The sequence below is a fragment of the Vespa velutina genome, chromosome 10 (genome assembly GCF_912470025.1).
Source record: "Vespa velutina chromosome 10, iVesVel2.1, whole genome shotgun sequence".
Lineage (NCBI taxonomy): Eukaryota > Metazoa > Arthropoda > Insecta > Hymenoptera > Vespidae > Vespa > Vespa velutina.
This window is the reverse complement of record NC_062197.1, coordinates 1,566,073-1,578,572: the sequence shown is the minus strand read 5'-3', so window position 1 is coordinate 1,578,572 and position 12,500 is coordinate 1,566,073. Positions and strand designations below refer to the sequence as shown.

Genomic DNA, 12,500 nt, shown 5'->3' with positions numbered 1-12,500 from the left:
CTTCTCTTCTAGAATTTACTAGTTGTTTTTCTTTTTTCCTTCATAACACGAAACCTACAAAGAATCTTTTTACGTAACCCAACTTAACGAGTCTAATAATTATCATCCAATTTTTATCAAAAAAAAAAAAAAAAAAAAAAGAAAAAGAAAAAAAAAGAAAGAAAGAAAACAAATCGATAGAAATATAATATAATACAAGGATTAAATTAAAAATTACTTTCGTTTACTTCGACGTCAATCTTAGGAATAATATCTTGCCACTAATTGTCACGTGATCGTTCATACCTTAAACCAAGCAAGAAAACATAAGAAAAATATGTATGTGGCATCTGTCTTTATGGGCCATTTACGATGCCCGTTAGTCTCCGTTGGGAGGTGATACCATGGTCCCTAAGCGTAGACTTGAAAGGAATAAACGGTGGTTCGTCTTCTTCCGAAAAATAAGAGGGGAGCCTTTTTTGACCCGTAGAACGGCCCTCCTCTTCGTTGTTGTGGCACGCGCCACTACTACGAACATGCCTCTTTTGCTCTCTTTTTCTCCCCCCCTCTCTCTCTCTCTCTCTCTGCTTCTATATACCTCTCTCCTCTTTTGTGAACCAGATCCATAGGATAAGACTTTCTTCGTCGGATGGCCGGCTCGCGTGCGCCCTTACCTTTGCCACGACGAAATTTATTCCATCGGTCGGTCTGTTCGCTTCCCTGAGCGTGGGCTAAACGTTACATTGCTGGCGCAATGTTTCATGCGATTAGACGTTAGATTTAAGGAGAAACGTAACCCGATCGTCGAGCCAAGATCGAATAGAACAGGTTTTATATTTATATTTCACGAACGACACGCGATATATTTTTTAAAGAATATTAAATCGTTAAAAATTGTTATACACAAAGGTCAGATTAATCCTTTATTATTATATAAACTAATAACTATAAAAATGTAATTATTAATTATTAATTATTATTATTATTATTATTATCATTTTTATTATCATTTATATTATTACATCGAGTGAAAAAATACCCAATAGAAAAAAAAAAAGAAGAAAAAGAAAAAAGAATGCAATCAATCTTCGAGTTTCTCGACGATAATTTTCAAAGATAAAAAGGAAAAAGAAAAAAGAAAAAGAAAGAAAAGGAATTCTATTAACAAGTAGGTAATATTATTTTATCACAAAGATACATCGTATCTGTCACCGCCGTATGCACCCTCCCAATCCTCTCCACCCCCCCAACCCCCAATCTTCATCCCCTTACTTCTCCGTACAAAAAGCAAGATTGAAATCGAACAGAAATGAATCACATCGTTCCTGAGAGGAGAAGCAAAGTAAGAAAAGGGAAATGCAAACAATATCCGATCCATGCCATCGGATCGGCGATCCTTTATACGACGATTCCGCAATACTCGCCAGGAGGGTGCTTTGATAGCGACCCTCAGGGGTATTTAGAGATCCTCGGATAAATGGCGTCCCGCGGTGCGCATGCTGCGTACCACGAATCGTAGTACGAAGCCGCCGATCCTTCGTAATACGTATATACATATGTATGTATGTATGTATGTATGTATGTATGCATGTATGTATGTATGTATGTATGTATGTAAGTATGTATGTAATGTATGCATAACACAGATAGAAAAATTTCTACGGAAAGCAGATGAAAAAACTTTGATATCACCAATACGTAAGATCGTTCGATTATTTAACAAATTATCCAACAGATGAATTTTTTCTCTTTCTTCTGTTCGTCCGATCGAAAATTTTCTAATATCTCTCCTTCGAGAAAGAATTTTAATAAAATTTTTCATTAGTATTGAATATGATAAGTTTTTATTAAATCATTCATTTATATACATATATACATACATACGTACGTATGTATGCACACATACATACATGTGTAAAAGAAATCATTTGAAAATGTCTTATCAAAAGCTATCGAGAATGATAACCCCCCAGAAAGAGAAATGTAACCACCGAGACAAAAGAAAATATCGAAAATCGCAGACATCGAGGAGTCTCGGGTAGGATAATCGGGGCGTGACAGTGAAAGGGTTACGATCGATATTTTCAACTTGCTTTCGAAGTACTCGTTAGATACTCTCTCTCTCTCTCTCTCTCTCTCTCTCTCTCTCTCTCTCTCTCTCTCTCTCTCTTTCTCTGTCTTTCTGTTAAGACAGCCCGTTAAGGACCGGTCGATCGTAACGATAAAACTGCGAAGGGCTTGAGACTTTTAACTGAATTGCTCTGCGTTACCACAAATAAAAGTAGAAAGATAAAGGAGAGAGGAAAAAATAAGAAAAATAAGAAAAATAAAAGGATAATGGAAAGATGAGTGTAAGGTTGATAACACAAGTGGGACACGACGAAGAAGGGGTTTAGGCCCCGTACGATGACAACGGCAAAACTCGAAACGACATCGTCGGACTTGGCTTCCGGCCATTTCCCAGCTATTGATCCATGAAGCGTTACGACGAAGCTGCCCTACGTGCAATTATAGGTGTATCTCCTCTCTCTCTCTCTCTCACTCTCTCTCTCTTTCTCTATCTATCTATCTATCTATCTATCTATCTATCTATCTATCTATCTATCTATCTACCTATCTATCTATCTATCTATCTACCTATCTATCTCTATCCATTTTTCTCTTTCTCTCTCTCTCTCTCTCTCTCTCTCTCTCTCTCTCTCTCTAATATCATTCGCCCCTCGGGCTTAAGGTTTGCTTATCGAGATGCAAGGACATCCCAGTTGCATAGATTAATCCTCAAGAATGCGTCCAAATACCTAATCGATTATTTTTCCTCTCAATCGGTCGATAGATCTTATCAAGAAATCCTTTTGTCAAAATGATCATCGAAACTGATAACATAAGAGATAATCAATTTCGTATTGATCTTTCGATATTCGTATTATGGATTGATCAATGACAATTTTTTTTTAACTATGATTCACTATGATTCTATGATTAATATATATATATATATATATATATATATATATATATATATATATATATCGAATTAAAAACAAAAAAAAATACAAGTTCGTTTTAAGCAATACACACACACACACACACACGCACGCGCGCGCGCACACATACGTATGATTCACATTCAACGAAAATCTTTCTCTAATAAGTATAGTTTTTTCTTTTTCTTTTTTTTTTTTTTTTTTTTTTTTTTTTTTTTCAACAAAGGATTTACTTTCCATGAAAAGGAAGAAACTCTCACAGGCCAAAAAGAAATCGGTGTGAACGACTCCAGGTGCGTCGAGGAGAACGAGGGGGAGTAAGGGGTCCCCTAGCAATCGTCAACAAAACCCATGGGCAGTGACCAGTCAAACAATATACCGGCAAGAATCGACCCTAAACCAAACACGACGGTCGAAGGACTAATAATGCCGATGCAATAATGAAATTGCACGCGATACGTGGAATTTTTTCTATCTCTCTCTCTCTCTCTCCCCCTTCTTCTTTTCTATTTCTTATTCTATTTTGTTTTCCTTCTCTCTCTCTCTCTCTCTCTTTCTCTCTCTCTCTCTCTGTCTGTTTTTTTTTTTTATATTTTTTTTCTTTCCTCATTTCCTTCTCGGTATCTAATTGGATATCACGTCGAGATAAGAGATAAACATTCGTTTTCGACGAAAAAAGGGAACAGGATCGATAGAAATAATCGCAAAAGTGATTAGACCGTCTCGCGAACTTTCGACGAAAATGTTCAAACATTTTCTTTTCCTTTTTTTTTTTTTTCCGCCCGAGTTCGACCCCTACGATTATTAATTCGAGACGTGAAACGTATATTTTATTATCATTATTATTATTATTATAATAATTATTATTATTATTACTACTATAAATAAATCAGAAATCATTCTGTTTTGTATTAATTCTAATATTTTGAACTTTTAACGAGAAACGCATTAATTATGAATTTAAAGATACGATTGTGTGTGTATATATGTGTGTGCATATATATATATATATATATATATATATACAAATGATCCAAGTATGGAGATCTCGTTGGAATTGTATCTTCGAAGAAGAAAAAAAAAAACAGAAAAAACAGGGGAAAAAAATCGAAAACTGAAAAAACGAAAAAAGAAAAAAGAAAAAAGAAAACAAAACAAAAAAAAAAAACAAAAAGAAATAGTATCGTACAACTTTATCTCTTTCTTGAGGAGAATATATTGATCTGTTACCGTTTAGTGTGTCCGCCCTCTAAGTACGACACGGCGGTGCGTTTCCACGTATTCGTACAATCGATAACCGGGAATTAGTCTGCCAAGCAGTCTCCTACGAATAAGTTTAATGCAGAACACACACTCGCGCGAATAAGCAAGCTTGAACTATATGGCCGCAGGTGCAATTGAATTAAATTATAATTTAGATACATCTATCTATATAAGTCTCTCTCTCTCTCTCTCTCTCTCTCTCTCTCTCTCTCTCTCTCTCTCACACACACACACATACATATACACAGAGTCACTCTCATTCTCACTCTGTCTCAATCTCATTTATTTCTCTAAAAAAGAAAAGAAAAGAAAAGAAAAAAAAAAAATCACATATAATTAATCACATTTTCTATTTCAAAAAAATATGAGAAGCATATTAACTGATTAATTTTTATCAACAAATAAGGATTAAAGGGAAAAAAGCAAGAAAAAAGAAAGGGAATAAAAATTAAAAAAATAAATAAATAAATAAAAAATAAAAAAACTATCAATGCTTTGAAAAAAGTATTAAAACGTGTAAGGGACAAAGAGTGAAATGAAGAAGTTATAGGAAAAAAAAAAATGGATATATACGTATAAACGAGGCCGCGAAGCTATTACAAGGGAAAGAAAGAGAGAGAATAAGAGAGTGAGTGAGTGAGTGAGTGAGAGAAAGAGAGAGAGTGAGAGAGAGAGAGAAAGAGAGAGAGAGATGGAAAGAGGATCACCGTAGTCGGTACAGAGGATCAATACGTCACAACTACGGTCACAAAGAGATATACACGTGTTTCTACATGCGGAAGAGAAACATAGTACGTAAGATACATACGTGTGTACTTACTTATGTAAGTAGAAAGGCTCTCTCACTATTGTTTTCTACTTTGGTCTCTCCCTGACCTTCCTCATTTGTTTATTATGCAAAAAAGCTACTTCCTATGTACGAGAAAGAAAAAATATACACTATATGTAGCTCCTAGATATATATATATATATATATATATATATCCTAAATTCAACAAATTTGTCCAATTTCAATTTCTATTCGAATTATTTGATATATTGCAAGTGTAATAAAAATAATTTTCAATCTATTATCTCACTTTCCCTTGTTTGTTTTTCTTTCGCTATAACTCATCGACGTTACAGCATAGCATTCCAAATATAGATAATATCAGATAATATCTAATATACAGATTAAAAAGAAAGTTATATATTAAGCTATAAACTTTCTTATTTTTGTTGAAAAATATAAATATATGTATGTATGTACCATCGATATTTAATATAATATTATATCATCGATTTTTAATCAATTTCACGTATGTGACCTCAATCCGTTAATACATATTTAATTTATTCATTTATTTATTTGTAAAAACTATTATGTTTTCTCGTTCAAGAGCATTTTCATTGAAAAAATAAACACTGTGTCGCAGTAACGAATAAAACCTACATTCTTGAAGTGACATTTTTGTTAGGTACTTCATTAACTGATACTTCAATGATTGTTCAAAGTCCTGGCTTATACAGGCGAACACATGACTAAATGTATTATAATTTATATGGAGAAAAAAAAAATTGATAAATGAATCAGTAATATTGAAATAATATAACGAACGATCAAAAATGAAAAAATTGTACGATAATCGTTAGCAATATTATCAATTGAAAATAAAATCAATTTATGATTATTCTTCATAATGAATTAAATTATAATTTTCAAAAAATGTTGTCAACGTGAGAACGATCGCATTTTATCGCAATTGCCACGATTTGTGAAACTGCCGATGAACACTTACGTTTAATGGACTCTTATAATACTAAATATGAATTAATTGCTGGTCGGTAGAGTCAAAATTGTTCAGTGGCAAAATTTCATTAATATCATAACCACCATGTAACGATACATCATGATATCTGGCTTTTGATTTCATTAATGTTCACCTAAGCTATACCATGGACAGAGATAAAACACAAGTCTGTGCACATCAGCAAAGGATTCATTCCAAAAAATCAGCTACCTCTGCCAATTCCCTAGCTCGCGCCTGTTCATGTGCCCAACGATCCTCTGCGAGCTTCTCACTGACACCCCACTTGTCATGATAAATGCGTTGTCCGCAAGTTGGACATTTTTTACCCCCTAACGAGAGACAAAAGTGTATAAATTTGATAAAAACAATGATATTGTCCAACATGATGTAACCACTCACCATGGAATGGGGGTGTCTTCATGAATTTTAGGAGGCATTGTAAGTGAAACAAATGACTGCAATATAATCTTTCTACATGAAGATTTGCTTTTTCGTCTGTCACTACTTCTTTTGGATTCGCCGGCAAGCAAGGTATCTTGCACAATTGACAATTTTCTCTGGGCAATGTTTTTACTGATCTGTAAAAGAAATAACGAAAACTCATTGATGAATCTCAAAAAAAAAAAAAAAAAGAAAAAAAAATACGCTCATTGAATAGAAAATTAACTTACTTTATAAGAAAGGAAATGACGACTTCTAAAGAAGGAGAAGGTGCAAAAGATGTTTGGTGAGTTCCTTTCTGCAATGGTGGTTCCACGCATCTTCTACCTAATTCTTTACCTTGGCCCAAAAAGTAACGAGAGAGTACAGGTGGAAAGTTTGCCTCTGCGTCTCCTAAACTACATCGAAACAACAAATTGTTCGTTTTACAATATGAATGATACAGTAGGAGAAAATTAAATTAAAAATTGAACCTACTTTATGCAACTATCTGGATAATTGTTTGGTACTTCGATCTTAACTTTAAAATAATACAATCCTTGTTGAATTCTTAACGTAATACTTGAATTCTTCTGTTTCAATTTAAACTCGTCTTGCTCTTGAAGTAATTTTTTTATGGATGAGATCTCATCGTAACAACAAATGAGAGGATTCTCTTCGATAAAATTACGAATTAACTTTAAGGTCGGTAATACCTTTAGAAAAAATACTTTATGAATACTATAAAAGATTAAACGATACATAGAATCATCATTATCACATTTGATAATACAACAAAATACCTGAGCTTTTCCTAATAAATTCTTGCACTCCTTTTCACAAACGTCTGTTAATCTAGCAAGTAATCTCTCCGACAAAGTCTTACTTTTAAGCTCGATTAAAAGTGGAACGGACGGATAATTCTCTGGAAATTGAATGCACACGACGATCTTCTTGAACGCTGTCTTCCTAAATGATGAAATTAATCGAACATTAGAAAAAAAAAAAAAAAAAAGAAAAATCTATCCTAATATATATATATATACATATATGTATTTATTTATTGTTAGAAAACGTTCACTTACGTTATTTCGACGCGAACCATAGTCTGCACACAAGAAACGATGCGGCTACTGTCGACAACATTGTGACAAAGTTTTGATACTTCGTGCAATTCATCATCGATAAATCCCATGGACGAGAATAACTAAATGTTTCTTAACTCGAACGATTATATATAAACGAAGAATTACGTTATATCACTGTACCAAACTTGATACCATCGTAATGAAATAACAAAAGAACAACGGCATAACCTCAAAATCGAGTTACATGAAACGCGAGATCGTTTCGTTGCGACGTAGAATATAAGCACCGATACTTTTACTACTTGATAGTAATAACTCGTGTCACCTTACCAAGGTCATTCTCGTTTTTTTCCAAACGTTACCTAGTTTAATGGCATTCAACAATGAAGAAGGCTAGATAACACGATTTCTATTTCGTATATTACGAACGATCGATAAAAAAAATCAATGCGAAAAGTAATAACGTTTTTACGTTTATAAAATATAAATTCTTACTATTTTAATAGTAATACAACGAATTTCTACCTCTGTGTCTTCTTTCATACGAAGAATCTCTTTAAAAATATTCTACGATAATAAGCTTCGTGTTCTTCTATGTCGTCATGGCTCCTTTTGGCGCCCAACGATAATACATAAATACTTGAATAGCGTAACAATTCAAATTTTGGCGCGTCTTCTTTAATTACGCAATATTTTTATACATATTTTTATGTTTTCATATAAAAGTTATATAATACGATAAATATAATCTGTATGTTCGTGAAAAACGTTAGAAATAACTTTTAATAATATACGTATGTAGAAAAAAAAAAAAAGAATTATCGAAACGTATTTCGATGCTTCTTATGTATCTTAATAAATTATTCCTTCATTAATAATTATTTTATCAGTAGAATATATATATATATGTATATATAAATAATTTCATCGAGAGTATAACGTAACGTAAGAGCTTACAACGTTCACACGTCGAGGTACTCGAGCGAACTGACTAGGTTAAGACGAGTGAGATCATTCGTTCGTTATTGTTTACGCAAAGATCAAAGTGCCTTTCTCGATACGTTTTTAATGTATGTGTATAATACATGTAATAAACATCTGAAGTCTAATAACGATCGTTTATTGTATATAAGTTCCACAAAAATACATACATATATATATATATATATATACATATTTTTTGACACTCGTATTTTTTAAATATTTTCGCAATAAATATTTATATCAAAAAAAAAAAAAAAAAAAAAAAAAAAAAAAACTTGGTAAGCAAATTTGGATACAAAATTATGATATCTCGAAATGTCCATAATCGATAACAGAGAAAGTGTAGTTATCGATAGCGCTACACTAGCGACTCCTATACTCTAAGTAAAACACGTGTTAGACGAGCGTCCTAGTAAATCCTATTAAGAGGTTATGGTCGGTGAAAATAAATACGTTGATCGAAGAAAATCCGAAGAAATTGTAATTCACGATAATTATACGATATCAAGGTATAATCAATTTAAAGAGACGCAATGGAAGTTATTTTAACTAGTGATAATGTCGCCGAAAATTGGAGCGCAGCAGTTTGGGATCCAAATACAGGATCTCTTTTGTCTACTTACAAGCATGCAACACCTATACAAAATCACACGTTACAAATGTTAAATGATTGTTATTTATTGGGTGCGGATTCAACGAAACCTCGACTTCATATATGGCCATTAAACAGTCAAAGGCCATTGTCCAATATCAGATTGACAACACCAGGCAAAGTATCAGCATTAACGTCAACACCGGATGGTTCTTACATCGTCGCTGGTATTAGTGAAAAACTATACGTTTGGCAGGTTTGTAATGGGAGATTATTATCGATAATAACGCGCCATTATCAAACGGTAACCTGTTTAACATTCACCAAAGACAGTTCTATGTTCGTGAGCGGTGGAGAAGATGGTTTGATATTCGTTTGGTCTTTGTTTCGTGTAATAAACGAGAAAGAACAAGCAACGGCCCTTTATTCGTTTTCTAATCATACTTTGCCAGTGAAAGATCTTTACGTTGGCCATTGTGCACCACGTGCGAGGTTATGTTCCGTTTCATTGGATCGTACGGCAAATATTTATGATCTCAATGACGGTAAACTCCTCGTCATTCTCGTTTTCGATTTACCATTAACTTCAATTTCCATGAATACGAAAGAGAGCGAATTATTTGTGGGTTGTACGAACGGTTTGATCTTTAAATTTGATTTACACGAACCACCACGAGGTATCGAACACCATGTTAAATCAACGGGAACAAACGAGGAAGACGACGACAGCGCCGTTTATCGTGGCCACGAGTCAACCATTGTTTCTCTGTCGGTATCTAGCAATTGTCGTAATCTACTTTCCGCTTCCATAGATAGAAAAGTACATCTTTGGGACGTAATCAGTCGACAGATTCTCAGAACTTTCGGACACAAAGGACAAATAACTTCGGCATTCTTTGCCAAACGTTTCAATAATTTTCAAATCCACGATCTAAAGCCTAGTTTAAAAATTCAACCCTTGCAAAGGGTCTTGGATAATAACGCGAAGGAAAATGTAATTGAGATCATCAGGCAAGGACGAGACACTTCCGATATTTTAGACTTTGATTCTTACGTTGAAAAGGAATCTCTTCGAACAGAAATTAACGATCATACTTCTCGTAAACTCGAAACTGCGTTGGAGGAAATTGAAAAACTTAAGATGATCAATTCGACTTTATATAAGTACAGTGTTAAATGTATTTTACTTAAATCGATGAACAACGATCAGATAGATTAATAAGAATTGTTTTTACAAAAAAAGTAGAAAACAATTATCACATGTAAAATGAGAAATAATAAAAATATTCTATAAGGAAATTAGTATTTTTTAATTACTTCTTTCATTCTTTTTTTCTTTCCCCCGTGATAAAAATTAAATAAACATTAGAATGTCGAGTTTTGATTAGTATCGAAATATAGAAATTACTCGAGATATAATACCAAGATTCGTCCGCTTTTAATGAGTACGAGATGAGAGAAAAGGGTTCTTCATTTCTTCCTCTCTTAATTTCAACAACTAATATTCAATTTATAAATAATTTTCTATATTACTAGTATTACTCGTAGAAATGAAAAGTTACCATCGTTATTTCACATAAAATATTATTGATGTGACGACGTACGTTTTCGTAATATTAAAAAAAAAAGAAAAAAAAGAAAAAAAAAACAGAAAAAAAAGAACACGTATCTCCATTTTTTAAATAACATTGAGATATGTATCTTGGAAAGGAAAGAAGAATAAGAAAAAAGGAAGAAAGAAAAAAAAAAGAAAAAAGAAAAACAAGAAAGATTTAAGTTCGCACGAGATATTGAAAGTAAAGAAGAAAGTCATATTGTTACTTGGTGCAACGTTTAAGCTTTACATACGAGATCCCTTATTAACATCGTTTTTCTGCGTATATCCTTTATATCTAAATTAACTAAAATTTAGATGCATGTAAATGAAAGTAAATGATCACACGACAAGGATAATAATGTTTTATAAGGAAATTATGCGGACTTAACGATAGTTCTGGCAAGTTTGCATGTAAATTAATCGTTCGGTTTCGTGTGGGAGTCAATAATCAATTCTGATTGATTGTTTTTTTTCTTTTCTTTTTTTTTTCTTTTTTTTTTTTTTTTTTTTTTTTTTTATATCCGATCTTATATCAATAGAACTTTTGTGATCAACTCGATCTATCGCTGATCGGGTATATTTAACGTGATAAAAAAAAAAAAAAAAAAAAAAAAAAAAAAAAAAAAAAAAAAAGGAAAAAAAAAATTAAAAGATAAAAAAAAGTTTTCGATCGATCGATCGATCGGGTCGAAGATGATTGGCGAAGAGAGAAGAAAAAAAATTATTGTCACGTCAACTAGATTAACGAATCTCAAATAAGTATTCACTAGGGAATATATCGATGGGGATATGTCACGTCTACTACAATAATAATACGTTATAAGCTGTCGTACAATCATAGGGTCACGCTTTATATAAATCTACATGTGATCCGATAAAATGACGTAACAGCGTTCTGATTTTACCGATGCAACATTGTTCGAAAATACATTGGAATATAAAAGAAAAAAGAAAAAAAAAAAATCACGATCCATTTGAAGCCACGATACTATTGAAATCGATCTACTACTATCCAAAAATATTATGATTTTCAATGCGATAATTCCTTTTCTCTCTCTCTCTCTCTCTCTCTCTCTCTCTCTCTCTCTCTCTTTTCTTTTCTTTTTTCTCTTTCATTTTTATTTATTTATCTCTACTTTTTGATCGGAACGTTTGAAGAGAAATAAAAATGTTCGAGGAGAAAAATGAAGAAAGACATCTATAGATCCTATTTCTAGATAAATCGTTTATCTCGAGAGAAAATTAGATTCTTTCGGGGAAATCGATTAATCGTTAAATAAAAGGATTGAAATTAACTTTCGATTTTCTCGTTTAGTCTCGATTATTCTTGCTACTGACGAAGAAAGAGAAGAAAAGGAAAGAAAAGAAAAGAAAAGAAAAACGGAGAAAAGAAAAGAAAGGAAAAGGAAAGGAAAAGAAAAAAAAATATCTAATATCTATCGACTATAAAATGAAATATATTATATTTTTTCACGTAAGTATAGAGAATAATAAAAATAACAGTTCGACAATGGCAAAAGAGAGAAACATTTTATCTCATCATATATAGACATTATTTCTTATACATAAAGCAGATCTACAGAGAAAGAAAAAGAGAAAGAGAAAGATAGCTATAGAGAGAATTTTTGTATTAAATTTAAATCAAACATTTTTGGTACGTCGAGTTATAACAAATTTCCACGTAGAAAAGTCAAAGAACGTTGGAGTAACGTCGTTCATCGGTGGTTAGAGTCGAAGGAAGGAATGGAAGGGGTTGCTGAGACGTGAGAGAAACGCAACAACGAATAGGGGGGTGGCAACCCT

The 12,500-nt window shown here is 32.7% G+C and overlaps 3 protein-coding genes across 5 annotated transcripts in view; 2 read left to right on the top strand and 1 right to left on the bottom strand.

Annotated features, from left to right (window-relative positions):
• Window positions 1-5,538: 5,538 nt before the first annotated feature.
• On the bottom strand, window positions 5,539-8,434 carry LOC124952389. 2 transcript variants are annotated; one of them, XM_047502204.1, is made up of 7 exons: window positions 8,050-8,434; window positions 7,522-7,886; window positions 7,240-7,405; window positions 6,935-7,152; window positions 6,688-6,855; window positions 6,416-6,594; window positions 5,539-6,345 (listed from the first exon to the last, which is right to left on the bottom strand). In XM_047502204.1, exons 2-7 carry the CDS (start codon window positions 7,629-7,631, stop codon window positions 6,206-6,208), a joined length of 981 nt encoding a protein of 326 aa, XP_047358160.1. In that variant the 5' UTR covers window positions 7,632-7,886; window positions 8,050-8,434; the 3' UTR covers window positions 5,539-6,205. The 2 variants fall into 2 exon arrangements, with proteins under 2 accessions (XP_047358160.1, XP_047358159.1); XM_047502203.1 differs by having other exon boundaries at window positions 7,522-8,434.
• Window positions 7,447-10,643, top strand: LOC124952388 (WD repeat-containing protein 18). Its single transcript, XM_047502201.1, has one exon. It carries the CDS (start codon window positions 9,042-9,044, stop codon window positions 10,317-10,319), a length of 1,278 nt encoding a protein of 425 aa, XP_047358157.1. The 5' UTR covers window positions 7,447-9,041; the 3' UTR covers window positions 10,320-10,643.
• The window catches only part of LOC124952391 (CAPA peptides-like), a 7,569-nt gene continuing 4,338 nt past the window's right edge, over window positions 9,270-12,500 (top strand). For both annotated transcript variants that reach the window (XM_047502210.1, XM_047502209.1), the window contains exons 1-2: window positions 9,270-9,356; window positions 12,383-12,500. The exon at window positions 12,383-12,500 is cut by the window's right edge and continues 241 nt beyond it. The gene's annotated coding sequence lies outside the window, so the exon portion shown is untranslated. The remainder of the gene's footprint in view (window positions 9,357-12,382) is intronic.

Excerpts from the sequence above, each read along its gene's own strand:
- LOC124952389 (XM_047502203.1), bottom strand. The coding sequence starts at position 7,631 with ATGGGATTTATCGATGATGAATTGCACGAAGTATCAAAACTTTGTCAC. Across the intron at positions 7,406-7,521 it reads ATGGTTCGCGTCGAAATAAC|GAAGACAGCGTTCAAGAAGA; the intron begins GTAAGTGAACGT and ends TTCATCATTTAG. Across the intron at positions 7,153-7,239 it reads ATTTATTAGGAAAAGCTCAG|GTATTACCGACCTTAAAGTT; the intron begins GTATTTTGTTGT and ends TTTTTTCTAAAG.
- LOC124952388 (XM_047502201.1), top strand. The coding sequence starts at position 9,042 with ATGGAAGTTATTTTAACTAGTGATAATGTCGCCGAAAATTGGAGCGCA.